The sequence below is a fragment of the Phoenix dactylifera genome, chromosome 14 (genome assembly GCF_051530095.1).
Source record: "Phoenix dactylifera cultivar Ajwa chromosome 14, Ajwa_hap1_PhDact_Kaust_v1.1, whole genome shotgun sequence".
In the NCBI taxonomy this organism is placed as follows: Eukaryota; Viridiplantae; Streptophyta; class Magnoliopsida; order Arecales; family Arecaceae; genus Phoenix; species Phoenix dactylifera.
The window spans coordinates 21,875,603-21,902,168 of NC_143203.1; the positions used below are offsets into that span (position 1 = coordinate 21,875,603).

At 36.9% G+C, this 26,566-nt stretch overlaps 1 protein-coding gene across 2 annotated transcripts; it reads right to left on the reverse strand.

Moving 5' to 3' along the window:
- Positions 1-935: 935 nt before the first annotated feature.
- On the reverse strand, positions 936-24,990 carry UBP14 (ubiquitin-specific protease 14). 2 transcript variants are annotated; one of them, XM_008795414.6, is made up of 20 exons: positions 24,731-24,990; positions 24,451-24,622; positions 22,573-22,685; positions 22,151-22,487; positions 17,790-17,884; positions 14,882-15,015; positions 14,750-14,806; positions 14,583-14,660; positions 13,392-13,446; positions 13,278-13,319; positions 12,351-12,431; positions 10,296-10,494; positions 10,156-10,213; positions 9,932-10,054; positions 3,927-4,015; positions 3,723-3,812; positions 3,451-3,624; positions 3,164-3,291; positions 2,778-2,904; positions 936-1,698 (listed from the first exon to the last, which is right to left on the reverse strand). In XM_008795414.6, the coding sequence occupies exons 1-20, from the start codon at positions 24,839-24,841 to the stop codon at positions 1,520-1,522; spliced, it is 2,442 nt and encodes an 813-aa protein (XP_008793636.3). In that variant the 5' UTR covers positions 24,842-24,990; the 3' UTR covers positions 936-1,519. The 2 variants fall into 2 exon arrangements, with proteins under 2 accessions (XP_008793636.3, XP_008793635.3); XM_008795413.5 differs by having other exon boundaries at positions 9,932-10,069; positions 24,731-24,918.
- Positions 24,991-26,566: the final 1,576 nt, after the last annotated feature.

Genomic DNA, 26,566 nt, shown 5'->3' on the forward strand with positions numbered 1-26,566 from the left:
TAATCGTCCTTCTCCTTGTGCAGAAGAAGATTCCAGTACAAAGAGTGGGGTGCAAGCACTGAAGTCACAGCCAGCGATCTGGCTTCCCAGGTACGTCGGATGTTGCTAGTACCAGCAGGGTTTTAATGTCCCATGAATCTGAGCATCCCCGGTTAAAGACTCAGCATAACAGATGATGGGATGCTCGTCAAGACACAGTATGAATCAAGCATTTAGGGACGAGTATAAATCGAGCTTCTGGGACACCCCAAACCAGAAAACAAACAAACAAACAAAACAAAACAAAACATAAACCAACGAACTGAGAGAGTTCAAACGATTCGGATCATCAAACCATCCGGTCTAACTAGCTAGATTATTTCTCAGTTATCCCATTTTTTTCCTGTCCGAGTACCGAAGCAAACCTCAAAGGTGTGATCGGATAAATTTAATCGACTAATCATAGATCCAACCACAATGAAAATATGATCTTCTGGATCTTGCCACTCTATTCAGATCCAAATTCCAGGAAAGCTGAATTCGAGGTAAATCTATCCGCCTCTATTGAAGCCAGATGGATGTGAAAATTGCTTTAGCATATTTAACCCGTACAAGCGTTCCTTCAGAGCACTTATATGGAAACTCATTTTGAGAAAGCATAAGCAATCCTACACAAGAAGCTATTATGATTCACCCTTGAAAGCTTTCTTTTGAATACTTTAATGAAGTACATCAGCACACCGCATAATCATGTAGGACTCTGTAGTAGAAAGACTGGAAATAAACACAATTTGTGAAGTGAGAAACTCATGAAATAGTAGATCCGGAGAATCATGCTATGGACTCCTAATTCAAAAAGAACAAAAGGAACAGCATTCCAGATGACTAGATTCTGGGTGACTGAAAGATCTCTAGCTTGATATCCAAGAATGTTGTAATGGAACATCCAAATATCATAGTGAGAAACTCATAATAACATTGTGATCAGTCATTTTAGAACTTAATACAAGCATGATGTCATTTCACAAAGCCAAAATTCCACATTGCTAGAAATGCATAGACATAGTGATCCAATAAATCCTTCAAGAAAATGAAGTCAGTGATCAGTGTTACTAGTCTTCCTTTTCATTCAACCAATGCAATGGTTCTTTTTCCTCAGCTGGGTTAGCATAGGACAGGATCTATAGAGGCAGGTAACATCTGTTCACAGTATAATTGCAAATGTAACCATGACTACAAGCAACAAGTCCTGCTAACTTCTATGAATTCCGTAGTCTGATTAACTATTAATCACCAACTGCTTAAAACCAGATTGAATATATCAGCAAAAAAGATGTCAACCAATTAAGCAAAGTTTTGATGACAGAAGGTTTTATTACTCCAAAGGAGAATGATGCATCGGGACTTGTTCGCCGGGAAATGATAGCACAGGGAGGAGATTTTACCTAACATCACCTGTCATTTTAAGTGAATTTCATCTCCTCTACCGTTGCTAAGAGTTTAGCTGCTTAAAGATTTCCAGCAGTCAATTTTGTTCAGTTTAGCTGTCTATCCTCTCAAAGAAATAGAGGTACCCCATGTCCTTTGGTGGGTTGACCGATGCACCAACCTTGCTGTCATTGAAGATTACCCATCTTCCATCTTTATACACGTGGGCCACATAGTGCCCACATTGAGTGGAGGTACCCATGTGGCTAACCAGGGCCATAAGCTTGTATCCTGCAAGAAAAAAAAAATCTTCGTTAAATCTTGAATTAGGACAAGCATGGTTGAAAGGAACTATCAGAAAACTCATCCTTCTAAAGATGAATACATTTCATCCAAGAAGAAGCAATAAAGAGTTCACAAGATAAAAGTGTAACACTATGGACTCTAGGGAAAGTATAAAATACAAAACAGGCATATCCTTTAGCATGTTCTTTTACCTAAGCAAGAACAACTACTGCTTATTTTCTATGAAACAGGAGAACAAAATCTAATCCCTATAGCCAGATTCAAAACATTTAACAACCAGAAGATCTGATGCACATCATTATTTTCTTTGCCTCCTGAAGTATTTTAAATGACCGAAATAAACAATGTTAATGATATATCAAAATTAAACAAGTTGAACTGCCTAAGACAGAGCAAGGGCTAGAAAAATGATTCAAGGTTCCAAGAGAAAACAAAACATTTAACACCCCCCTCCTCTCTCTCTCTCTCTCTCTCTCTCTCTCTCTATATATATATATATATATATATATATATATATATATATAACATACACACGGCACTGTTACTACAAAAAAAGAAAACAGACGTACCAACAGATTCACTTCTCAATATTAGATGCCACTGTTGGAGCCTAACGTCCTCAAAATATACAGCTATATTGAGGATACAGAAGACATGTTAATAGCATATCTATGATCTCTGGATCTTGATGAAAATTTGAGAAATTTCAAGCGGCATGCACATTTTCAAACAGATATAACAGACAAATGTGTTTAGCAATTTGAGCTACCAGCAATACTCCACGGTACAAATACTGGCTTATTCACCTTAAAGCCACAAGTGTACTAGCTTCCCAGGCCCTCGCAACGCAAACAACGATTTGTCAAGTAGCATAGCCAAGAGAATTACAGATGTTAAAGTTTTAGTATAGGAAAATGTCTCCAAAGTCAAAAAATTCATGACAAGTTTGAAAACTTGAAGGGAAAAAAAAACAAGACATGTGCACAAAAAAACTAAAGTAAATGCAAGAAATTCATAATTCTCATATGCTTAAAAGAAAAGTTTAGGGGATCAAAGAAACTAACTGCCACTTCCATCTGGTACTCCCGGATCACCAGCCTGCGTGCTGCTTGATGTAGCATCTGTATCAACTGAGCTGGAAACTTCCGGGTGGCTAAATATCCAATCCGTGGCTTTCTCAATGCTCCCGCCCTAGCAAAAGTTTAAACCAAGATGCAATTAGTTCATCAGGGGGAGGGGTATTGGAGCAGGAGTATCTCACTCTAACAAAGGAGTGGATAAAGAATTAGAGTGAGATCAAAAACATTAAAATATAAGAGCCCCAAGAAGGAGCTATAAGCAATAGCAAGCATGAGAAAATTTGTATTTCGTGTTGACAAAGGATTGCCTCATATCAACAGTAGTTACCAGCATTACTCATATGAGATGGTAAATTAAATAAGGATCTTACAGAGGTCTTCAATGCTTTTCGAGCAACCTCTTCTTGAAATCCAAATGATATCAAAGTTTCAACACTTGTTTCATCAATAGACATAAGCTCCACAGTTTTTGAATCATGAGAAATTGGATCATCTATATCTGCAAATGGTGAAACAAATGAAATCGAAGGCTAGTTTATTTTTATCAAACTATATTTTTAAAATAAATAAGCTCCAACTGGTCGCATTCTTGATTACCTCCTGTACATCTAGATCTACAGCAACCAGCTCATCTATTCAATATTTCCAAAACACAAACCTGGATCATTCATGTGAGATAGCAACCAATTCATTGCTTCTTCAACTCCAGCATTTGAGGTGTTAATGGCAGCTTTCTGACAATGGAGATAATTGAAGCCCATGCCTGAAAGTTTTGAAACAATATCTTCACTTGCAGCAACATTTGTAGGTTCCATCTTCTCACCACTGGAAACTGCAAAACATGTAACAGTTTGGAATGCAATCATCAGATACCAAGTTAAAAGAGTCAAACCACTTTAAGAAGCTTCCAACAGAATTAGCATAATCCACCTGTTTCTGGTAGTAATTCTTCTCCTGGTTGCAGACCTCTGCTGCGCATGTGTGTGATATCAATTATATCGGGTACGTCAATGTATACATCTGAAACGCGAGCATTGAGCAATAAATAAGAAGACAAAAAAAAGGTACCAAAATTGCAAGATAAAATTTAAAATAAAAAGAAAAGAAGGTATCAACACTGAAAGAGGAAAATACCAAGTTTCTTTGGTACCCAGCCTTCCCCCATCACAAATTTACGCATATGCAGTACCAGGTAATCAGGGAATGTAACCAAACCAGCAGTCCTGCAAAACCATGTAGGCAAAGCTTCATCAACTGTTCTAAAGATTAAAGCTTTAGACTGTCCCAATTGTTAAAATATTTGAGCTATATCTAATATCTTATCTAGTAAAGGAACATCTTGACAAGCATAAGGGCGGCCCTGCCCAGGGCAGGCAGCTGTTAACTGCTATTTTTTTGATATTCAAAAAGTGTCTCTGTATGCAAAAGTAAATCAGGAAATGGGATGTTGACTGCACATCTATCAATTAGATGACACAAAATTATCTTACTACCCACCTATTACTTGACTCAACATCTGAATGTAAGAGATTTAGTAAGACACGCCAAACAAGAAATGATAGCTTCCCCTTTAGAATACAAGGCCATGTTGATTGCCAACTACCAAAATTGATCTCAATGACTCAGGAGTCAATGTCACCAGGGTATACATTAGCTCTGTGTGTTCTTTACTACAAACATGTGTCTGCACCTGGAATGAAATAAAATGTGCTGATATTAAGTTAATAGACTTATGTAACTCTATTGGCCTGAAACAGTTGGCACCACGGATGGAGACCAAGGAAACCATACTATATATGTTGTCACTCAGATTATCAACAACCCAAAATACAACATGTTTTTATTTTGAAGATTTACTTCGAGTATCTATAAATTGCAAAACTTATATAGGTTTCCAGCAATCAAGTTTCACACCCTGTTTAAGACCACCTCAAAGAGATATAAAAACACAAAAAACTTAATTACATTTGCAGTTCTATCATGATGCACATGAACTTATGATAGTATAGAACCGATGATCCATATTTACTGAAAACAAGAAATTTGTAACAATTTGGGGGCCTATGTAAAAAGAACTGCCTTAATTTGTAAGAGTTATTTGCTTAAGGAGCTGATTAATAAGCTGAGAGCTTGTCGAGGTGTTGCGTTAATATAATAATTAGTCAGTGGCAATGGTATAGTTGTGGGTCTAACCAAAAAAAGTGCCTTGCTTCTGCAGCTTAAATGCATACGCAGTGCATTTAAGGTGGTAGAATTCTAGGATAGCAAGTCGTATGATAGCCAAATATGCTAAGAAATTTGCTTCCCTCAAATACTAGAATTCTTCTGATTTTTCTCAAAATTCAAATTTCAAGTCCACTTTCAAGATAATGCTTCTTAAAATTTGAAGAAATGAAAAAAAAAGAGAACAGCATAGATTTCCTATGCATATAATAAATTAGAACCTAAAAGTTAATTTTGGATGAAACTGCAAAACCAACCTCAGTTTAGGATCAATTTTAGCTGCAACAAAAATGTTTTAGTTTCAGAGTTCTGACCAAAAGTTCAAAAGTATGGATAAATATAAGTGCCAGAGCACAACCTGGTGGGTTTGGAGGCAAAGAAACTAGCTTTTTTGGGGGGCGGGGGGAACAGCACTGATCCTCCAAAAGTCTTTCCCTATTCTCAGTTACTAGGCTTTCTTTTTCCCTTATTTTGCATATCTGCAATAGATTCTTGTTAATTTATTTATGTTAATTTTTATTAGGTTATTTTCAAGCAGTTTGTCCTATTATCCAAACATAACAACTATTTATCATAATTATTCTATTTATAATTCTTTACTCGCAATAGAACCAGCGGCCAAATGACCCAGGCCTTTAGGTGAGTCAATGTCCAATTAAGATAGGGCAACATTACCTTCAGTCACCTGCACCACGATAGTAAGTTGTAGCAGTTTGCTGCTAGTATTAGGAGTGCTGGAAGCCCAAATCACCTTGCCAGCCATAACCTTCTTTAACCCAATATTACCCATTTAAAGCATTTATTTTGCTTTAAACACACAGTAATGGTTATATAGACATCTGATTTATTTTAACCTCCCTGAAAATTTTTAGACATGAGAAAATTTGGGATGAACACCATAAAACATAATTATCGGCTTCTACTTTTGACACCTAACCTGCACTTCAACCAGTCTGCTTCCTGGTTCTTCAAACCAACCTTAGACCCCATAACAACCCTCAAGAGAACCAAAAACCAAAAAGAAATATTCTGATTTATTGGAGAGAACAGTCCTTATGAATCTGAGTACTCTTAAAGATTTATGGAATGCACAACAAAAGGATTGGTGACAAACGTATAGTCATGAGATAGTCATGACTGTATAGTCATGAGATATCGAAACACAGAGCCACTCATTTGTAATATTCTGATTCATTTGTAAGATTATATGTTGAAGATTTCTTGTGCCTTCTTTCTGCTTAGAAATAATTCTGAATGGACCTCAACATGCAGTAATTTAAAAGGCTTTTACTGGTTTATGTCAACAATCACATAGTCTCCTAGATTCAAAACCCTTCAGAACCTTTTTTATTGTCGTCCGTTTCAGATTACATACAAGTTTTAGTTGCAGGCAGAAGCAGCACAGCCTTGATTTGGTAAGATCAACATTTAGTTATATAAAAAATGGCAAAGCATGATTCATGGGCATGTGCCTGCAAAGATGTTGCTTGGAAAGTTGGCATGAGATTTGGTGTATTATATCACAAATGAAGGTTAAGAATAAGATTAATAGTTGACATTCTACATAACTGCTTCTCTCTCTATACTTATATAAACAGACACATGCACATAATACCCTACCATGTAGGTAGAGTTATAACACTCCCACTGGAGCAAATTCTTGAGTTGGTCCTACCAACAAATGACAAGTTCACCTCCACGTATTACACCAGATAGTTTTACACATTCATTGCCATTTGCCCTATGAAATCAATGCACTAAAAGGTGAAACCTTCTTTGCAGTCTTTGTAGGAAATCAACGGCATGGGCCAAATGACAAAAATACCCCCATGTCTCTAAAACTATGTAGTGCAATACATGGGGGTTAATCTTGTCATTTACCGGAAGGACTACCACAAAAAGTAGATTCGGTGGCAGAATCATAACTCTATCCATATATAATGTATATATCATTTATCCATGTAGATGTAGCATATAGCTAGTTCTTTAGGTTTATATGAGTTGTTAATCTAAAACATTGGCTGTGCTTAGCGTTATTTTTCTTTCAAGTTTCTGTCTAGAAAACAAAAATACAAAAATCAAGGCACGAATATGTTTGGTACACATGTATATTTTCTTATTTTGAAAAAACCAAAGCTCAAGTTTCTGAAAACAAAAGGTGAAAGAATAAATCTCAGCTTTCACCTTTTCTTTTTTTTAAAAAAAAGGCATATGACAAAAGTCTTGGGATCTTGAGTACTTGATGCCAAATCCAAATGCCCTTTGATCTCCTTTACTACAAAACCCATCCCTCAGATCAGTCCTTCAATGATGATACCTTCTAGCATGGCCTTTACCTCGTCCATATCTTCAACTTCACTAGACATGCTGCCATCAAGCAACCACGTTAATGTCTGACTCCAGCACATACCCCTCCTTGATGCCCCCAACATTGAGATCATGTGGCCCATCACCTCCCAACCTTAACTTCCTCTGCATTCACCGTCACTTCTTTAACCTCTCTCCTTGCTCCGACTGACCTTCTTCACTCCAATCCAGCCATACTCGAGTGCAAATAAGGTGGTCCAAATCGTCAAAATTGGCGGTGCACCTATGAACCCCAACCCTCCTCCCCGAGTTGGTCATCGTCCTCCATGCCCTCCTCCTCCACCCTTAAGGCCCATCCCGCCTTTGCATCACCCACATCCACAAGCACATAGAGGTGATCAATCACAATTTGATGCACTTGCCAAAGGAGGCAAAGAGGCTTAATAATAAACCATTGGAAAACTAGCTTGGACAGCCCAAGCTACTTTTGGGCAAGCATGAGCAGACTTTTGGCCTAAGGAGCTGGGTTGGACTAAGATTTTCGGGCCACACTAAAAGATAGGACAAGCACGAGTTTGCCAAGATTTAGCCCAATTGAGCGGTGTAGGTTATATAATTTATAGTATTTGATTATAATAAGAGACTATACAAAAATAACACATACCAAAGCATATATAACAGAGAATCACCTCTCACCCTTTCTCGACGGAATAAACACAACCACTCAAATAAACCTATTTAATTCCCCACCTTTCATCTAGGGTTATTCTCCTCTCTTCTTTGTTAATCTTGAATTTGAAGGCAAAGAGAAGACTGACAACCATATGCAATGGATCAGCTTCTTTCTCTTCATTAATCTAGTTTCTTGAATGTGATAACACCCCACCATGGGTCATGCAACCAATGGTGTCAAATGGGCACCTTATTCAACCATTTTACCATATTTTCTCTTCTGCTCTCTTCTCCTCCCTCATTTCTACTACCTGGACACCAATGGCTCCTCCACTACCACCTAGCTGACACTGGCCCCTGAGACCGCCTCCAGACATGTCCATTGCAACCTGCCCAAGACCCATCCTTTCCCACTCTCCACCACCACACCCCACCCTGCTTCCTTCCCGGGCCCCACTCCCTGCCATAGCCAGATTGCTGAAAAAGTTAAGAATTTTTTCTGGTCAAGCCAAGCTACGCCAATGTCAGAGGGGTTAAAACTAGACCGGGCGCAAGCTATGAATGTAAGGCTCGAGGATATTCCCCCAAATCTTAGCACTTAAGACTGATTGTAATTTTTCCCATTACTTTTTTCTTTCATTTGTTTTCTTCCCTACGTAGGCAAGGCTGGAGGACAGACCCCTAGACCATGAATTTTTTCTCTGCAGATTTTCTACACAAAGAACTGAAAACATTTCAGATTTAGATATAATATTCAGCCTGGAATTTAATTTCAAATCATGCGAAAATTGCAAATCTAATCACCCTATCCTATGAGCATCATACATACTACCTCGAAAGCTCCAATTACCTAACATCACTGATCGAGGTTTCTTTATACCTACTTTTTCCCAAGATTATCAGTCAAAGCATAAACTTCACTCTTTCACATGCATAGAGTTAGCACTTTAATCATTTTCAAAACTGCAAGTTGTCACTCTTTCCATATCAATTTAAAAACATCAAACATATTAGCTCACAAGATAAACAACACCTTGAAGTCACAAAGGGACATCACAACTTAACATCTCTTTGTAGAATAAAAGATACTAGATTGCAAGAAAGTTGTATGCGGACAGATACGCTCATTCAGGGAGATCTGATAGAGATGACATTACAAAAGCTTGTGAGCTTCTACAGTGATATCAGAATAATGAGCCAGGACAAGTACCACTGCAAATGTGAACTAGAACAGAAATAGCTAATTCTTGTCAGAAGATCATTAAACATTTTTCATCCCACTATGAGGTCACACCACAGGGCCAAAACGCAATTTAACATCTCTTTGTAGAGTAACAGATATTAGATGGAAAACTGCCTCTTGACTGTTCTTTTCTGAAGCCCTGCTGAAGGGGACAATACAGAAGTTTGTGATCTTCCGTATACACATTAGAATAGCATGCCAAAAACAAGCACCAATACAATGTTCGATAGAAGCATCAAAGAAAGGCAATTGTCAAAAGATTGGCCCATGGAAAATCATTAAACATATTGCTTTAACTACGATGGATAATGATCGTTTGTGCATGAAATACCTTAAAAAAAAGTATCCATATAATGTTTCAACGGTTCCAATTGTTACATATTAGATAAAAAAAAAAATCATGTTTTGAGAATAATCTTAATCAAGAAAATATGCTATTTTACCACAAGACCTACTTAAAAAAAAAAAAGAAATGAAAAAAGAAACTTGATTGCTGTCATCTTAACATTTAACCCAGCTCTTTAAAAAACATTCACCACCTCAGCAGCTGAAAAACTAGCTATGCAAGCTTCCAAGAGTATTACTTATGATCATGTATAGATAGCCAAAAAAGAATAACAAAACATATTTTGAGAATAATCATAACAGCAAATATGTTATTCACCAGTTCTCTTACATAAATATTTCCACTTACTTGATTGCTGTTGTCTTAGCATTTAATGCAGTGCTATAAAAGCCATGCACCTCCTCAGGAGCTGAAAAACTTGCTAGGCATGCCTCCAAGGGCACTCTTGGTCGTACAATTTCATCATTAGCTCTGATAAAACCAAACCTTTTCATTACAATATTTGAAAAATGAAAGGCACAGGTGAAAGTCAATATAGAATATGACATATATAATGTTCATTGGTAGCATACATTTCCTTCCCTTCCAAGTTCTTTTCGGGTTTCATCTTGTGAAATGCTTCTAGCTGATCTGAATTATTTATTTAAAAGAAAAAATAGGATCCAACATTAGTAACGGATCTCAAACAAAAATTTGGCTTCCCAGCAAATACCTTTATTTGTAGCATCATGTAATGGTATATTCAGAGAAAGAATGTTGTCAGTTCTTTTATTATAAGCAACTTTTCCAGATGGACACTGCAGCCGCTCCTCAACAATAAACTTAAAACTCCTCGAGGGGTCAAATCCAGGTTTTTCAGCATTGCCCCGCTCAACTTGGTCAAGCAAATGTTGGAAAAACTCCAAGGCATCCTAAAAAGCAACCCAATGTAAGGAAATGGTTGTAGACACCCATCCAGATGGAAAATAAATATGAGGGAAGCAACCATACTAATTATGTACAAGAAAGATGAGCTAAGTAGACACTGTTAGTCCAAGATATTCAACTATATATTGAGGAGCACTGGTCAATAAGCAGAGCAGAAATGTCATAAATTAATGAACCACTTTTTATTGCTATACTATCAAAATAAAAAAACATTGCAAGTGCTTGAAATTCAGCTGCATAAGGGTGACCTCTAGTACCACAAGGATGGTAATAGAAAATGCAGGAGGACACAGATTGAGACAGTGGGACAAGAATTAGAAGCCACGAATTTATCTCAACCAGTTTAAAAATTTATCTCCATGGTGGGATGCTTGGTAAATGTCAATATCTAGATTCCCATACCAAAAAAATTTTATAGTCAGTAGCATGGTCAGCGAAACCGTCCCGAACCACCCAGTTCAGGGCGTACCGGTGACGGACCAGGACGGTTCCAGCAATGAAAACGAGAACCGGCGATGGAGGGGGAGAAGGAGAAGGAAAAAAAGAAAAAGCGAGAGAGAGAGAGAGAGGGGGGAGAGGTGGAGGCTGGCCCACAGAGGGCCGGGGAGCCGCTGCGTGCAGGAGGCAGAGGAGGGGCTCCGCCTCCTCCATGCGACTCGCCAGCCTCCCTCCCACTCTCCCCCTTCTCTTTCTCTTTTCCTCTCTCCCATTCACCCTCTCCCCTGCCCCCTCCACTGTGTCGGTACGGACCCGACACAGAACGGCATGGCACCATACCGACCCGTGCTGCCGGAGAACTGGTCCGAGGTCCGGTTCCGGCACAGCAGTCCTTAGTCAATAGTCTGACATAACCTGCTGCTCTCAAGACTAGCCTTGGTGGGAAGCTTGCAACATGGTCAATGTTTAAACTCCCTAAGGACTGGTGTTGACGTTTCTCTTGGCAAGCCATCATGAGAAACTTATTAATGTGAAGAGGGAGTATTCTTTTAACTCTCTGACTTAATTGGATTAGGGTAGTTTTTTTTTCAAGTCGGTGAACTTGATTAACTTTAATCAAATCATTTTACATGTATTACATAGAGAACAAATTTTTGTTAGTCAGTTCCCTTTTTCTTTTCTGTGCATTAAAAGGTCTCTTTAGCAAACAGCTGGTTAATTTTGTTATGAGTTGTAATAGAAGCTCTTAGTTGCATATTGAATAAAAAGATTGTTTTCCTTTAAAGTTCAAACTTCAAAAGCTATGATGAACCCATCAGGGCCAATACAAGAGATACCCCTATATCATAATTTACAATCAAAAACAATATTAAAGAGGTTTCTTTTCTTGTTTCTTCCATGGTATAAGTTCATAAAATGGAGGCGCAAATCCTTCAACCAGAGTTAAAATGGCAACTTACAGAAGGGAATTCAGGTCCAAATAATCCAGGATAAAGCTGGCGATAACATTCTTCAAAAAAATGAATGATAAATCATCTTGAGCAAAGTTTGATTCTGCATAAGCTTGGCTAATATTCAGCTATGCTTCTACTTCATAAGGCACTAGAGTGATCGTACATGAAGTAAAGAAGATTTTTATGAAATATTTCTAATATATGAAAATTCTTGTCAGATTTTTCTTTTCCATATAGCATATGTTCTGGATGGCTTGCGATAACAGAAAGACTCTTTAATCAGCTTTCAAGAATCATGATCCAAGTTGAAGAGCTTTCTCAATTTGTCTAAATTATTATTGGTTGAAATGAAATAGGAAATTTGAACTTTAATGCTTAAAGTAAAAAAACCATGTAAAAAATATGCATCAAGTCACTTGCATGTCCATTGATCTCTAGGTTACTATTACCTGTTGCCTCATACTTGAAAACTCAGGATGATTAGCAGCAATAACAGTTTTAAACATACGAGGAGGAATCCCTTCTTGCTTCTGAAATGGGAAAGATGAAAAATAAGCATTCAAGTATCAGCATGATATTGAAGCTGGCCACAATAGCAATATAGAGCGTAATTAACCTTCACAAACATTTCAAATTTTAAGACAGCTAAAAGTGACTTTTCATTGCCTCTTCCACCAAACTTTTCAAATTGCGAAGTCAGATCAAATCTGTCTTACTCAGTGAACAAAAGCAGTGACAATGTCATGAATAAATAAATATAATTTGAGAATCATTAACTTTCAATCTACGTGACTCATGTGTACATGCTAATTACTCAAATCATATTGTATGATCTCCAAAACCCCAACTTTCACAATGTACTCTGCGGTTTATGAATAGCACCAGGGGAAGGAGGAAAAAAAATTGCTGCAACTGTTGAGCAGTCCAAGTGCCAAGTCACGATAAAAGCTTAGCAACAGATCTCTACCATTTGGAATCCATTTTGCAAATATTATCCAATTGATTTGACAACAAACAGCAATCCGCATTGATAGGTTAAACCTTGTGCTTACACACATTCTTCCTCTTTCTGGTGGCATCTCATGAAATATTTCATTGGTGACAAATTCTAAAACTCATACATGCTATCAGTCTTATGCTCGATGTTGTGTGGTATCCCTGATAACTCTTCATGCTGAAAAAGTCTATAATTTTAGGTATCTATAGTCAAGCAATTTATGGTAAAGAATCACAAGCAAATTATGCCTCAACAGATTTTGTGAACATTTAGTTTCTTATTAAGGTTATACCATTCTTACCAACATATAAAATCTGCAATAGCACTACGGCAGTTCGAGACTCAGCTAAAGGTCAAAAAGTACACCAGGAGAACTTACAGCACTTGAGGTTGTGGTTTTACAATCTCCCACTTCATCCATCTGGTTGATAAACAATAAATCATTATACTCAACACAGGATAAGAAAATTATGCAAGAAAATCTTTAATGTACCTCTTGAGCCGGAAAAGAGTATTTACCAGACAGCAAACCATACGCCAGTTTAGTCCTATGTCAAACAATATCCATTAACTTGAGAAGAAAATTAAGACAATGATGCCAAATGGAACAACTTCGGAATGACCAAGACTCAAATACCAAACAAGGGTAGCATCAAAATAATAAACAAAATCAAATGAATGTCACATATTTATTGCAGTTCCTGAAGAGCTTTCCCTTGACAATTATACTGAGATTGATATAATAGAATGCACCATTGTAGTGATCCATGGTATAAGAACTAGGCCAAAATGAGACACTTTGCGAGAAGGATTTTTACTTTTTTATGCGGTGAGCAGAATTTTTTACTTTTTTATCTATCAGCAAGTATATACTGGTAACAGCTCCAGTTTTAGATGTTGTTTGATTTCGTCTGAAACATATGGTTTTGGCAGAAAAATTTCATATTGTCAAAAATGTAAAATGGAATAATATCATCAAGGTAATTTTAACTTGATATGTACCTATTAGTATTCACAATTGAAAAAAAAAAAATCTCAAACTACTAGAATTTTTTACCATTCAGAAATTACTATAGATTTCAAAGCATTTAAGCTCATTTTGTTGGAACAGAGACCAGCACATTTGAGTACAAATAAATTGTAATGCAGTCAAAATTTACTACAGCATTCTTATAGAACTTTAAAGCTATTCATTTTTTGTATGGGCATGTCAACATATATCATGTTGTTAGCATTACCCTAACATTTCTCATTTTGTAACTTTAAGACATCTCCTTCTGTTGCAGCTTATTTCAGTGTGGAACTAGCTAAATGAAACAACAACCCTTTTGACCCCACAACTGGACGGGCACATATTCCAACACTGTAAATGTAAAATTTGATACAAAACCAGAACGAGCCAAGAAAAGGTATTATCTAAATTATCAAGCAGTCAGTAATGGCAAACTGCACCAGCCAAAATTAAGCATTTAATGGCAAACTGCACCAGTCATATGATGCTATATAGTGTTAGCTTTTGCATAGACTCAACAAATATTAACATAGATCTAACTATTAAGATCAGTAACAGAAGAATTAGCCTCAGTGCTATTTAGAAGAATCATGCAATCCTAAAGTTGTAATGATAGATAACATTTTCATTTAAGACTACTTTCTTAGAAGTGTCAGTTAAACATTCACTTACAACTGTGTATTCAAGTCTAGTGTTGGATCAGCAGGAGACATCTCATATGCCATTTTCAAACTCTGTTTCTCATAGTATCTGAAAGGATAACAGGCATCAAAATCAGAAAAGAAATACAAGAGCACTACAACATTGACAATTCTTACATGAGTAGTATGCATACTTACCGTGAAATGAAAGAACGAGTTGAGAAAACCACTTGCATGGTTGATGCCATATAGCAGCTGGCAAAAATTAAAAGAAAAGCAACTATTAATTTTGAAAGAAGACTACATGTTCAATACCTCTCATCTGATTACCTATTCCCAAGATTGACAAGCCCGGTATAGCCTGGTCCAAACAAGGGTTCCACTTCCTGCCCACTTTCCTGTATCCGATTCCAGTCAAAATTTATGTTCTGGTCCAATTCTCTTTCAGCAGTTGTCATTTCAGTCTGCAATAATGAGGTTTATTATCAGTAAGAATGGCTATGCATCTTTTGGTAATAATATCATGAAGCGAGTCCATGATAATAAAGATCATGCATGCCCGGTATCAACTACAAATGCAACTGACAACAGTTGTTCAGTATCTTTGCCATAAGCTTTCAATGCATGTTGGTGCTGCCCTTCGTATGTACTAGAGATATTACATCAAACAAAAATTCCTAACAAATCTTATAGAAGTCACTTTCCCATGATTAAACAAAATAAATAATACAATCACATCTTGGTGCTGCGTCGATATTATAGGCCAGCTGTAACAATGCAAAACCTCACCCAAAAAGGCTAGCCAAAAGGTATTATTTGAGTTCTTTGATCTTGTATAAGTACCCCAGATCTACCCAACGAATAACCGATGTGGGACTAAACACACGCTCACATGGGTCTCACATACTCTCCCTATTTAAGCCATAACGTCCTCATCAGGCTAAAAGTTCAAATCCATTCAAATATAATCACAAGCACCCCGCGCTCAGCTCGTGGTCAGCCCCAGTGAATCCGTGTTGCAGTGTCTCCTAGTCCACATAGGTTATAGGTCAGGTGCGCTATAATACCATTTGCAATAACCCAGAACATCACCAAAAAATGCTAGCCGAAAGGTATTATTTGGGCTCATTAATCTTATATAAGTATCCAAGATCTACCCAACGAATAACCGATGTAGGACTAAACACACGCTCGCACGGATCCTCATATAAAATAGCGACGCGCCCAGCGCGCTAGGACACAATTTTCCTCACAACTCTCAATATATTTTTGGGGTGAGAGAGGCTCGAACTCTCAACCTTAGTGTTCCTCAATTGCTATGAGACCTTCACAATATACAACTGCGCCACCACCCAAAACCTCACCTAAAAAGGTTAGTCGGAAGGTATTATTTAGATTTTTTGATCCTGTATAAATATCCAATATCTACCCAGCGAATAACCGATGTAGGACCAAGCACACGCTCACACGGATCCTCACATACTCCTCCCGTTTAAGCCGTAACGTCCTCGTCAGGCTAAGGGTTCAAATCCATTCAAATATAATCACAAGCATCAAGATCAGCCCGTGGTCAGCCCCAATAGATCTGTGTTGTAGTGTCTTCTAATCAACGTAGGTTATGGGTCAAGTTTGCTATGGTACCATTTATAACAATCCAAAATCTCACCCAAAAAGGCTAGCCGAAAGATATTATTTGAGTTCTTTGATCTTGTATAAGTACCTAAGATCTACCCAGTGAATAACCGATGTGGGACTAAACACATGCTTGCACGGTCCTCGCACCAACATGATTCCAGGTGCATCTCTTCAGAGCGGTCTTCTTAAAGGTCAGCAAATCAGCAAAAAATAAGGCCGCATACTAGTGTAGATCAGACTTAATGAGTGGTTGGTGACATGTAGAACAAAAGTGAAGCACTTAATAATAAGGTTGAAGAAATCCAATTTTGGTAAAAGGTAAAATGCACCAAACTCAAAGCCTAGTCCAGCTAATCAGCTATCGTTCATCAACTATTTTTTAGCCTCGATGATTCCAGGTACATGCAAGTGTACCTAGTGTATGCTCATATGCATGCATCTTTGTCCTTATATGCTCAAATGCCACAAGTTCTGGTCAGATCCCTCTTTCCAAACTCTGTGAGGACTCCTAAAATAGAAAGGAATCAGCAGAAACATGTTAATTTAGGTGGACTTATCAACTATAACAGTCCCCCAAAATTTGACTCTACCAAGACTCTTAATAAGAAATAGATGGACACCTATTGGGCGCCGAATTGCAGCCAAACTACTGCATCAAAAAAAAGCATCTAAAACAGTTCCTTAAAAAATCAACAAAGCAAATCCCAATGCAATCAGATAATACTATAATAAAATAAATGAATGGCATTAAAAGAACCCAAACAAGACCATAAATGACATTTGTTTGACCAGCAAGAATTGGCCAGATCATTATAACTGGCAACTCTTTTCTAGTCTTTTTGCTGCACCTAGCACTAACTGTTAGTTGTTACTATTACTAATATTGCTATTGTTTAAAAAAAAAATACCATCAATATTGTTGTTTTTCTATGTATTTAATGTATTTGTTAAGTAGTTCAAAAATAGTACTGCTAAGCGCCTGCATATGCAGCCTGCATACCATATATGCGCTGCATGGTCCCTTGACCAACCATATACCGCAGCCACCTTTTAAAATGCATGTCCCCTTTCCCTCTTTTCTATCCTTAAAAAGAGCTCAAAGCCCACCTAGAGGTATAACTAGAGCAAGTAATTTAAGACCATGCCACCACAAATGATATTTCCTAATTGGTCCTTTTTGGGAATTGCTATTCCTACTCTAATGTGTAAGATTATCAATATTTTATAAAATAAAAAAAGTATGAAAAAACACAGTGATGATGAAATAACTAAGAAAATAGACTAAGATTAGAGAGGACTTTTCAGCGTGGTCTGCAAGCATAAAAATAATGGCAGTGTTTCAAAAAATTACATAAACATGATGTTCATGTGAGATATTACAAGAACAATAAAAAATAACAGGTGTTCAAATACCAATTTCAGTATGGATAGGTAAAAAAACCAGTTTTCATTGTTCTATAGAATAGCAACTTTACATGGTCTTTTTTCAGATAGGAAAAGTCAAAAAGGCATGAAGAAAGCTAAGCAAGTATTAGATAGTATAATTCAGCACAAAATAAATTAATAAATAAATAAATTCTTGCTGTGAGGACACATAACCAACCTTTTGCAGTGACGAAAAGTTGATGCCAAAAAATGCCAAGTGTTGAGCCAATAAAGGATCCTCAACACTATCATCCTCCGGGTAAGAGAAAACATCTGAGCTGCCATAATAACTTGATATAAGTAACAGATGATACAAAAATAAATTTGTGATGAGTTAATTCATCTGTTTATGAATGAAAAAAGACAATTAATCGGTTTTCCAGTCTCATGTCTCTTGAGTGTATGATTCAATATTAAGTTAAATCATCAAACATTAAATTACATTTAATTTGATATTGAGTTTGGATGATGCAATTATGGGTTATTAACTTATATCTATACACATTCAATCACAACTTGTACATTTGTAAGTTGTACATGCGAAGGCAAGGCTAGGGGATTCCCTGTCTGTTCGAGAAAAACTACTCAAGTAGATGTCATTCACTGATTATGATATTATTCAATAGAATGATTTTGTGCCCTTTTGCTGCTAATGATACTGCAACCTAACCTAAAACCTTTCCAAAGTTGTCTAATTTTATGCTACTCAATTAAAAATTAATAGTATGATATAGCACCACTAGAGGATAGACCAGCAAAGGGTGGACATAAGAAAGTATAAGAATCTCAGGGTTAAGGCAATCTATCATCTAGTTATCTTGCAACATGAAGCAGGATAGAGCATCCTTTCTTTGCAATTTTAAAAATTATAAGGTTCAACAAAAAATTATTAGGTTGTCATGAGAAGTATGGTTCCTGAGGAATCTATGGTTGATCAGAGATGCAACAAAGGTTAGTAGTTGACATGCAAACAAAACTTAAGTTACAGCGAATAGTTTCAGCAAAGAGTGACATGACAGTGATCGTAGAATGACTGTAGAGAAAAAAAGTATTCAATCTAGGGTTGACTCCCAAGTTTAGCAGCTTCAAAAATCTAAGATTTTTGCAAGAAATGAGACCTAAGGTTGCTCTAACAATTTATTGCAAACCTGTACTCAGATTAAAATCATAAAATAAGTAGACAGCAGCAATTAAAAAAGAGTAGAATGCTTGAGAACAGATAGAGAGTGAGAAGAATGTTTTGAGAGAACAAAGAGAGTAAGGTGAAGCAAACGAGAAATGGGAGGTACAAGGAAGAGAAGCTAAACCTCACTGCATTTTTATCTCTTTCACATGTCTAAGACTTCAACAATCTGTATTCAATTAACTAAACCACTTGCTCTCTATGTTATCTTATTGAAGTCTCAAAGGCACCCTTAATAACTAAGTAACCGGTCACCCAGAAAAGGGCCTAGAATATTTTCTAAATTATAAAATTTGGATTCCAATGGAACCCAAAATAGAAAGACACCCAAGACTTTCCCAAACTAAGACCTGATTACGAAAAGACTTACCAGCCCAAAATATACATCAAATAGGACCTCTACACAGCTTCTCTTGCTGAAAATAGGACACATAAACCAACACCACAAATTTCCTTTAGAAAAGATTCAGAGCAACAATGAAGTTCAAAATATTTATTTAGTCTCAACATTCATATAATATATATGGGTATAGCATAAACCAACAAAAAAGATCCCATTATTTCCCATCCATTATGGGACAACATCACAAACTTTACTTTGTTGCTTACTCTATCAACAAGCATATCTTGCATCACCGCAATCTTCCTCCCTTTCATCTGGTCTATCCCCATCTTCCTTCCATTATTTGGAGCCCTTGGGCTGGAACTTGGGCATTACCTACTTACACAACTTGCTTATGTTGCAAATTAGTCATGATCATCACATTATCCTATATTCCATCAATCGTTGACATGTTACCATTAAACTCCTCAAATTATGTATCCTTGTGTTGAGACAGCACTTCATAATCCTTAAATTTATGATTCCAGACCTTTAAGCATGGAGTCACTTTATTCTCTAGGAGGTCAAATCATGTGAAATGGATAATCTTATATCATCCGACAACAATATACTTAAGTGGCAAGATGTCAAGTTGACAGGCTTTTATCAAAAGAAGAAATATAGCTGTAGTGTGCACCTTCAATGATCATGAGATTTATGTTGCTGATCTCTCAATTTTGTATATCATATCCTCATAGATTGATACCATCAGTAACAACCTAGAAAACATACCTCATTCAAACTTTAGCACTAAATTTTTTTGTTAAATTTTAGCATTATGACTTTAGTGTTGCGTACAGTAGCATTATGACAAAAGTGTACATGTGGACGTGGGCGCATACGCACATGCTTTCATGTGTGTGTGTGTGTGTGTGTGTGTGTGTGTGAGCGAGAGAGAGAGAGAGGGACAAAGAGATTTTGGCTGCACATATTTGCAAAGTTATTATAGATTTTACATTTGAGTACATAAATACTACATATAAACATTGTTCCCTCATGTCCTTGTAGTACAACAAAAAATAACCAGCAAAATGGTTTTATGGTTTTAGCAAATTGTGAAGTGCTATTTAACAATTTAGATCAAATAAGATGCTAACATAAAGCGGAAAAGAAAAGGAAAAGAGGAAGATATGTTGCTGGACTTGGGTGATGAGAATGGGCTTACAAGACAAGCTGCATGTCTCAAGATATAACATGTTTTATCCTAGCAGGTGGCATCTAACTTGACCCAGACTAGAAACCAGGGCAGGGTTTTGTAAACTCGAGGTGTTAAGGACTAAACCTGAATACTGAAACAATTTGATTGGTCCACCTGGACAGGTGGAGTTGGTTCCATCCTAATCTGAATCCTACCCATCCACTTAAGAAGTTCGGGTAGGATAGCTCTATTTAATATTTGTTCTGTTCAAAGCTTTACAGGATAAACTTTCAATTTTTCTTAAGTCTCATAATCAAGTTTGGTGTACTTTTGCCAAACAAACAAACAAACAACCCGGTAATATATGTAAGGGTAGCTTTATGGCGCAAACCCAAAAAAAAAGCAAGTTTTCTAATTTAGATTGGGCAAAGACTGGATTCTTTTCTACCTGCAACACTAGCACCATTATTTATCCTCCTAAATATTAGTGTTACCTATACAATTATAGATTAGACACAATGCTAAGTATTTAGGTGTCCCAAAGAGTCCAACACGTTAACCCCCAAAAAAAAATCACAAGAGGCTTCCTTTTAATGCAGTTTTCTTTTTTACAAATAAAAATATAGACACATACATATATTAACTTGGCTACTAAACTACATAGAGTAATCGAAGAGACTTTTTGGCAAGGTTTGCCATATCAAACGAACCATACCCAACATATCATACCTTACTGGTACCAAACCAGTATGCAGTCTCATACCGTAACAACCCTCGGTATCCCTCATCGTCTCGCACCATACCACATACCGACACTGTAACAAGCTCGTACTGGTATGGGGTCCAGTACTGAGATGGTGAATCTTGCTTTTTGCTAACAAAATTTTATTCATATCAATATTTTATAGGGAAATAATTCTAGCACTTGAAATGGATGGGTAAGCGACATCGCTTGTAATGAAGTGTCATCTAATAACACACTCCAAAAAGTTGTGCCAAGAGTTGACACTTTTGGTAGATGTAAGTTGAACACTCCATTTTCTAAAGGGTTACAAGGTGTCATGCTCTTTTATGTCCAACTATTTGGTAGTTTTAATACTTTGAAAACCCATAAAGAGAAGATTCCATACACCCCAGCTATGGAGATTTACAAACTTTATAACATCTACTTATCCAAAATTTTGAGATACAAAATTTAGAATTCATTAGGATAATTCATGAAATTCATATTTCAGAACCTTGAGAAAAATCAAATGACAATCAATAGATTATATAAAAAAAAATTCATAAAACTAATTCAAACACTAATTTCTTCTTTCTTACAAATGAAGCAATTAACAGACTCTTCCTCAGAAACAGCATCAAGATTTAAACATCTAAACCTAGTACTTTAAAAGCCATTATCCCCAAGAACTATGAGATTTACAAGATTCAGCACCATTCCAATGTAAAAGGTAAGATTGATTTCGTGTTTGCAAAGAAATCAACAACCAAAAAGAAAATTATAGTGGCATGCTCTCTCAAATTGCATGTTTACTAGACTCTAAAAAGAATCAGAAGAGCTGGTTGCAATTATAATGTCCAATTTAAATTCACTACATTGACCAACAAATTTAAGAAATAAACAAAACAAAAGGAATTTAAGTTTACTTCATAGAACTTGAAGCATAAAGCAATTTAGAGTAAAAATAAATGCTAAAACAAGATTCAAATTTCGGACATACGAGAAAACTTCATGTAACATGCAGGCAGCAACTCACAACACTGTTATGCAAAATGTATGCATGATTAAGGGTGTAGACCATCCTACATCTGAACAGCATGTGAAAACATTACCTGCTCCATCCAAATCAGCATTTATAGTTCCAAGTTTTACAGCAAGAGGATAGTTTGTCTCTTTGTAGTGCTCCATAGCATGATTATTGCCGCCACTGCCATCCCAGTTTCTCCTTCCACAGAGGATCATTCCATCAGTTAAGTTCAGCCAGAGGTTATCAGTCTTGTCGCATTTGCTACATTTCCACCCAGATGGAGGAACAACAACACCATTGTTAATCTGTTGCAGGTTCATGGCATAGGCACTGACTTTCTTTTTCTCAGCAGTCCAAGATGCTAATTGCCCTTTGCGTTCAGCACCTTCAGCAATTAAAATGGAATCGACAGCCAGCCTAACCTGCAAATTTACAACAAATTGAAGTATAGAATATTTTATGATTTTTCACCTAGATGCTCATTGTAACAGGAAAACGAGTACCTACCTTTTCTGGCAGCTCAACAGATGGAAATGGGAGAGTAACGTAATCAGGTAATATGACAATATCATAAGTTTCTTCATATTCTGGTTCTTGATTATCAAAACCTCCCTCCATACCTATCAAAGACATTATATCAATAATCTCTTTTAATGCAAAAAATGAATGCAACTATTTTTGTTAACAAACAAGATATAAAGTGTATAATAGACATATTAGAAACTTAGATACTATTTTTCCACTCCAAATTCAAGCTACAAAACTTAAGCCCAAGGCCTCATTGAGACAACATGGTGGCACTTAATGTTAAGATATGACCCAATTGGGCCAGTCAAAACTTATGTCCACTTGTTCAACTTAGTTAGATATGAACCTCCTAATCCATTCATGCAAACTCATGCACCTCTCCTAACTGAGCTTTTTCTTAAATTTTTATTGCACATGTCCATACCATATCAAACAATTCTCTATCTTTTTGTCCTTAACTAGTGTCATTCTTACAGCTCCACTAAAGTATTCAATCCTTGATTTATCTTGCATATTATTATCATGTATTCAACTCAACATTCTATACCATACAACATTATTTATCATATGAACATCTTACAAAGGCATATGATCATCACATAGTGCTTTACAAGAACGTATCCGCTTCATTCACCTAGCTTCATCCATATAATACAAGGATACCATATCCAACTCATCAATCCTTGTCCCAAATTCCCTGGGTTGGCTCCACCTCATTCACCAACCACTCATATTATGGGTTCATATAGTACATAATTCCAAGTAAATAACATCAAAGAGTTAACACAAAGCAAATAACATCAATGGTCAACACACTACAAAGAAACAAATTCACTATCCATCTCTGACACATTGCTATCGACCCCAGACAATATGAAGAAACAGGTAAATAACATCAAAGAGTTAACACAAAGCAAATAACGTCAATGGCCAACAACTACAAAGAAACAAATTCACCACATTGCTATCAACCCCAGACAATATGAAGAAACAGATAAATTTACATTATGTTCGAGTGTTCCGCTCTATTATTTCAGATTTGATCTTATTCGATACTCTCCCTCTTCATGTCACCAACTTATGCTTCCAAGCAAACCTCTGATTAAATTTCAAAGAATATAAATACTACCAATCTAACAAATTTACATGCATAAGGCATTAACAAGTTTTCCACACAAGAAACATGGAAAGTTAAGGTTTCCAGGTATTAGCATTCAATCATATCCATAAATCTATGTCACTGCAAGAATAGTCCATAAAGAGCACCAGCAAGTCATTATACTTCCAACATTTTCTTGAGAATGATTTCAGCAACACTAGTTCTCCCACATATATTCAATATCACTGGCTTGATTAAAAAAGAAATGAAAATAGCTGCCTAGAGCAACTTGATCTAGGTGAAAGCATAATAATGGTGCATGCTCAGATTGGATGATCCCATGAAATTCCCAAAAGAATAAAAAAAAAATGTTAAAAGAAAAGGGATACAGGCAAAGATATACTGGCGCATTTCCTAAGACTCAAAGATATAAAATTAAAAACTAAACAAATAATCATAAGATCCAGGCAAAAAATTCCTCAATGTGTGAAGTGAGCTAGATTTGAAACTTGTGGGGAGTATTAAATATTGATCAGGATGGCTTTACCTCGTCGATTTTACCTCCCTTCCCTTCAAAAAGAAAAAGAAACGAAAAAGGAATTTTGCAATACCGTAAATGTACGACTTTTCTAGTCACAGTTGATAATTTTGCACTCTTCCTAGTTAGATTTCAACCACTACACCCAGTAATTCCACCATCAAGACCGATAGGGAAAAAAAAACAAAAAGAAAAGACAGTTCTGAAGGCAATCAGGTACCGATGGCGAGAAGGGTGGGTTTCTTGAGGGGCCGGTCCTCACGGACGGGCTTCCTCCTCTGCTGGATGTGGAGGTAAACCGGGTTCCCCGTCTTCTCGTAGTTCCAGCCGACGTACTCCTTCCCAAACGCAAGAAACGAGCACAAATCCACATACAGCCCCCCTTCCGACCTCTAAACCAGACCAGATCACCATCAAACGACTTGAAATCGGAAAAAAAAAATAAAGAAAGCAAGAATAGATCGGAGGAACCCTAAAATTCGGGAAGAGGGAGGGATTACCGGGGTGTCGAAGGAGATGCAGCACTCCTGCTTGTAGATGCGGTTGGTGGGCTCGGGGATTCGGACCTTGGAGAGGTGAGAGCGGAGGAGCTCCATCGGGGACGGGATCATTCCAGTAGGGTTTTGGGCGGGGTGAGCCGAAGGGGCGGGGAAACGGCAGCGGAGAGTAGGCGCATAACTGCATAAGTAGGCCTGGAAGAAGCGGCCTCCGGCCAGCTGCTGACCGTCGAGCCGGGCCGACTTCGGACCTGGCTATGGGCAAGGCCCAGGTACGACAAGTTTAGGGCTTAAAATTACTCCGTTTTGGGCCAAGGCCTGCCCGGGTCCGGCCTGAGACCGAGCCCGAGCCTGGCATCCAGAACCAGGCTGAGCCCATAGAACCTAATTCTAAGCCCAGGGACGAAAGCCCGAACCAGGTGCAGCAACATAAAAGAGAGGGAGCGAGGAGCCTCAAATTTAGAGTGGATATAATGAAAGATAAGATGGAGGCGCATGTGGGGGAGTGGGAGAATGGGAAAGAGGAAACCAAATGGTGAGATGGAGAGAGAAGTTAAGGGCTCCTATTTGATCAACACGTGCATCCGGATAAGTGATCCTGTTCGATTGACTCGTGCATTTGATATTGAATTATAATTTAACTACGAAGTTATCAACCACCGCATATTCTTATGAATATTATTTTTTAAAATATTTATGTATATAGTATAAATAATATTATATTTTGATTTCAATCAACTCGAGCTCAACTTAGGTTGATCTTGGCTCAGTCTAATTTTCAAGCTCGAAAATCTGGCTCAAGCTCGGATCTTATAATGAATATCAAGCTAAATGCAAATAGCCTTGCAAACTACTTGCTTATTTGATATGTCCAATAAAAAGACTACATTCTACCTTAAGCGACATAATTCTTGAGTGAATACAAATTTTGTTGGAGTGCTCTTGTTAGAAGGCAAAGGGCATTAGTTGAGATGCACTATAGAAACCTATAAAGCTGTTATTTCACCATTTTAATTTCTAGTGCCGAACATGAGACCATCAAAACATTCAAGGACCTTGCAGACATAATACCTGGCTAATAAATTTATTAAAAAGACTTGTTTACCACGCTAAAGGGAATATTTCAAAGTTGAGCCTTCTTTCTTATTTTCGTTTAGAAATTTGTATTCAAAGTTGAAATGTACAAGCTTCCATCAGTTTATTCGCATGTAGAAAGAGTTACTGGGAAATATTGTTTATCTAGATATGCTGAGATTCTATTATTATTTTTATTTTATTTAGTTTTTTCTTCTAGAATATTTATCATTATCATTATGTAGTTATAAAGTTTTGTCCTCTAGTAGGTGTTGGTTTTTAAATTTAAGTAGGAATCAAACAACTCATTAATAATGCTTTATTTCAAGAGATCTTTGGTATTTCATTTAGTGTAACGACATAACATAAGAAAATAGAGGAGGAGAGAACGAGAGTTGTCATTTTTGGTGAGAAGTGTGAGTGAGCTTTTTTTTTTCTTTTGTGTGTGGCTCAATTTTTTAATATTTTTTATCTCTTAGTTATTTTTCTTCTAGCATCTTTTTTTTATTTTTTTATTTAATGTTTGTTCTATAACTTAAGCCGGCATGATCAATTTATTCTGTGTAGCATGCAGTTATATATGGTATCAAAGTTATGGGCTTGCAGATCATTTAAAAGTTTACAGTAATTTGCTATGCAGTAGTGTATGTGTGTGAACTAATTCAAGAGGTGAATCATTATGGCTGAAGCTATGATCCTCTCTTGAAGTTGGATCAAAAAATTGAACAACACTAATTATACATATTAGAAACATAAATAATGTAT

Bases quoted from the DNA above. Each gene is read 5' to 3' on its own strand.
- UBP14 (XM_008795413.5), bottom strand. From the start codon at position 24,841: ATGATCCCGTCCCCGATGGAGCTCCTCCGCTCTCACCTCTCCAAGGTC. The intron at 24,623-24,730 runs GTAATCCCTCCC...GGTCTGGTTTAG, and splicing joins GCATCTCCTTCGACACCCCG to AGGTCGGAAGGGGGGCTGTA. The intron at 10,495-12,350 runs GTAATAGTAACC...GTTGCTTTTTAG, and splicing joins TTTCAAGTATGAGGCAACAG to GATGCCTTGGAGTTTTTCCA.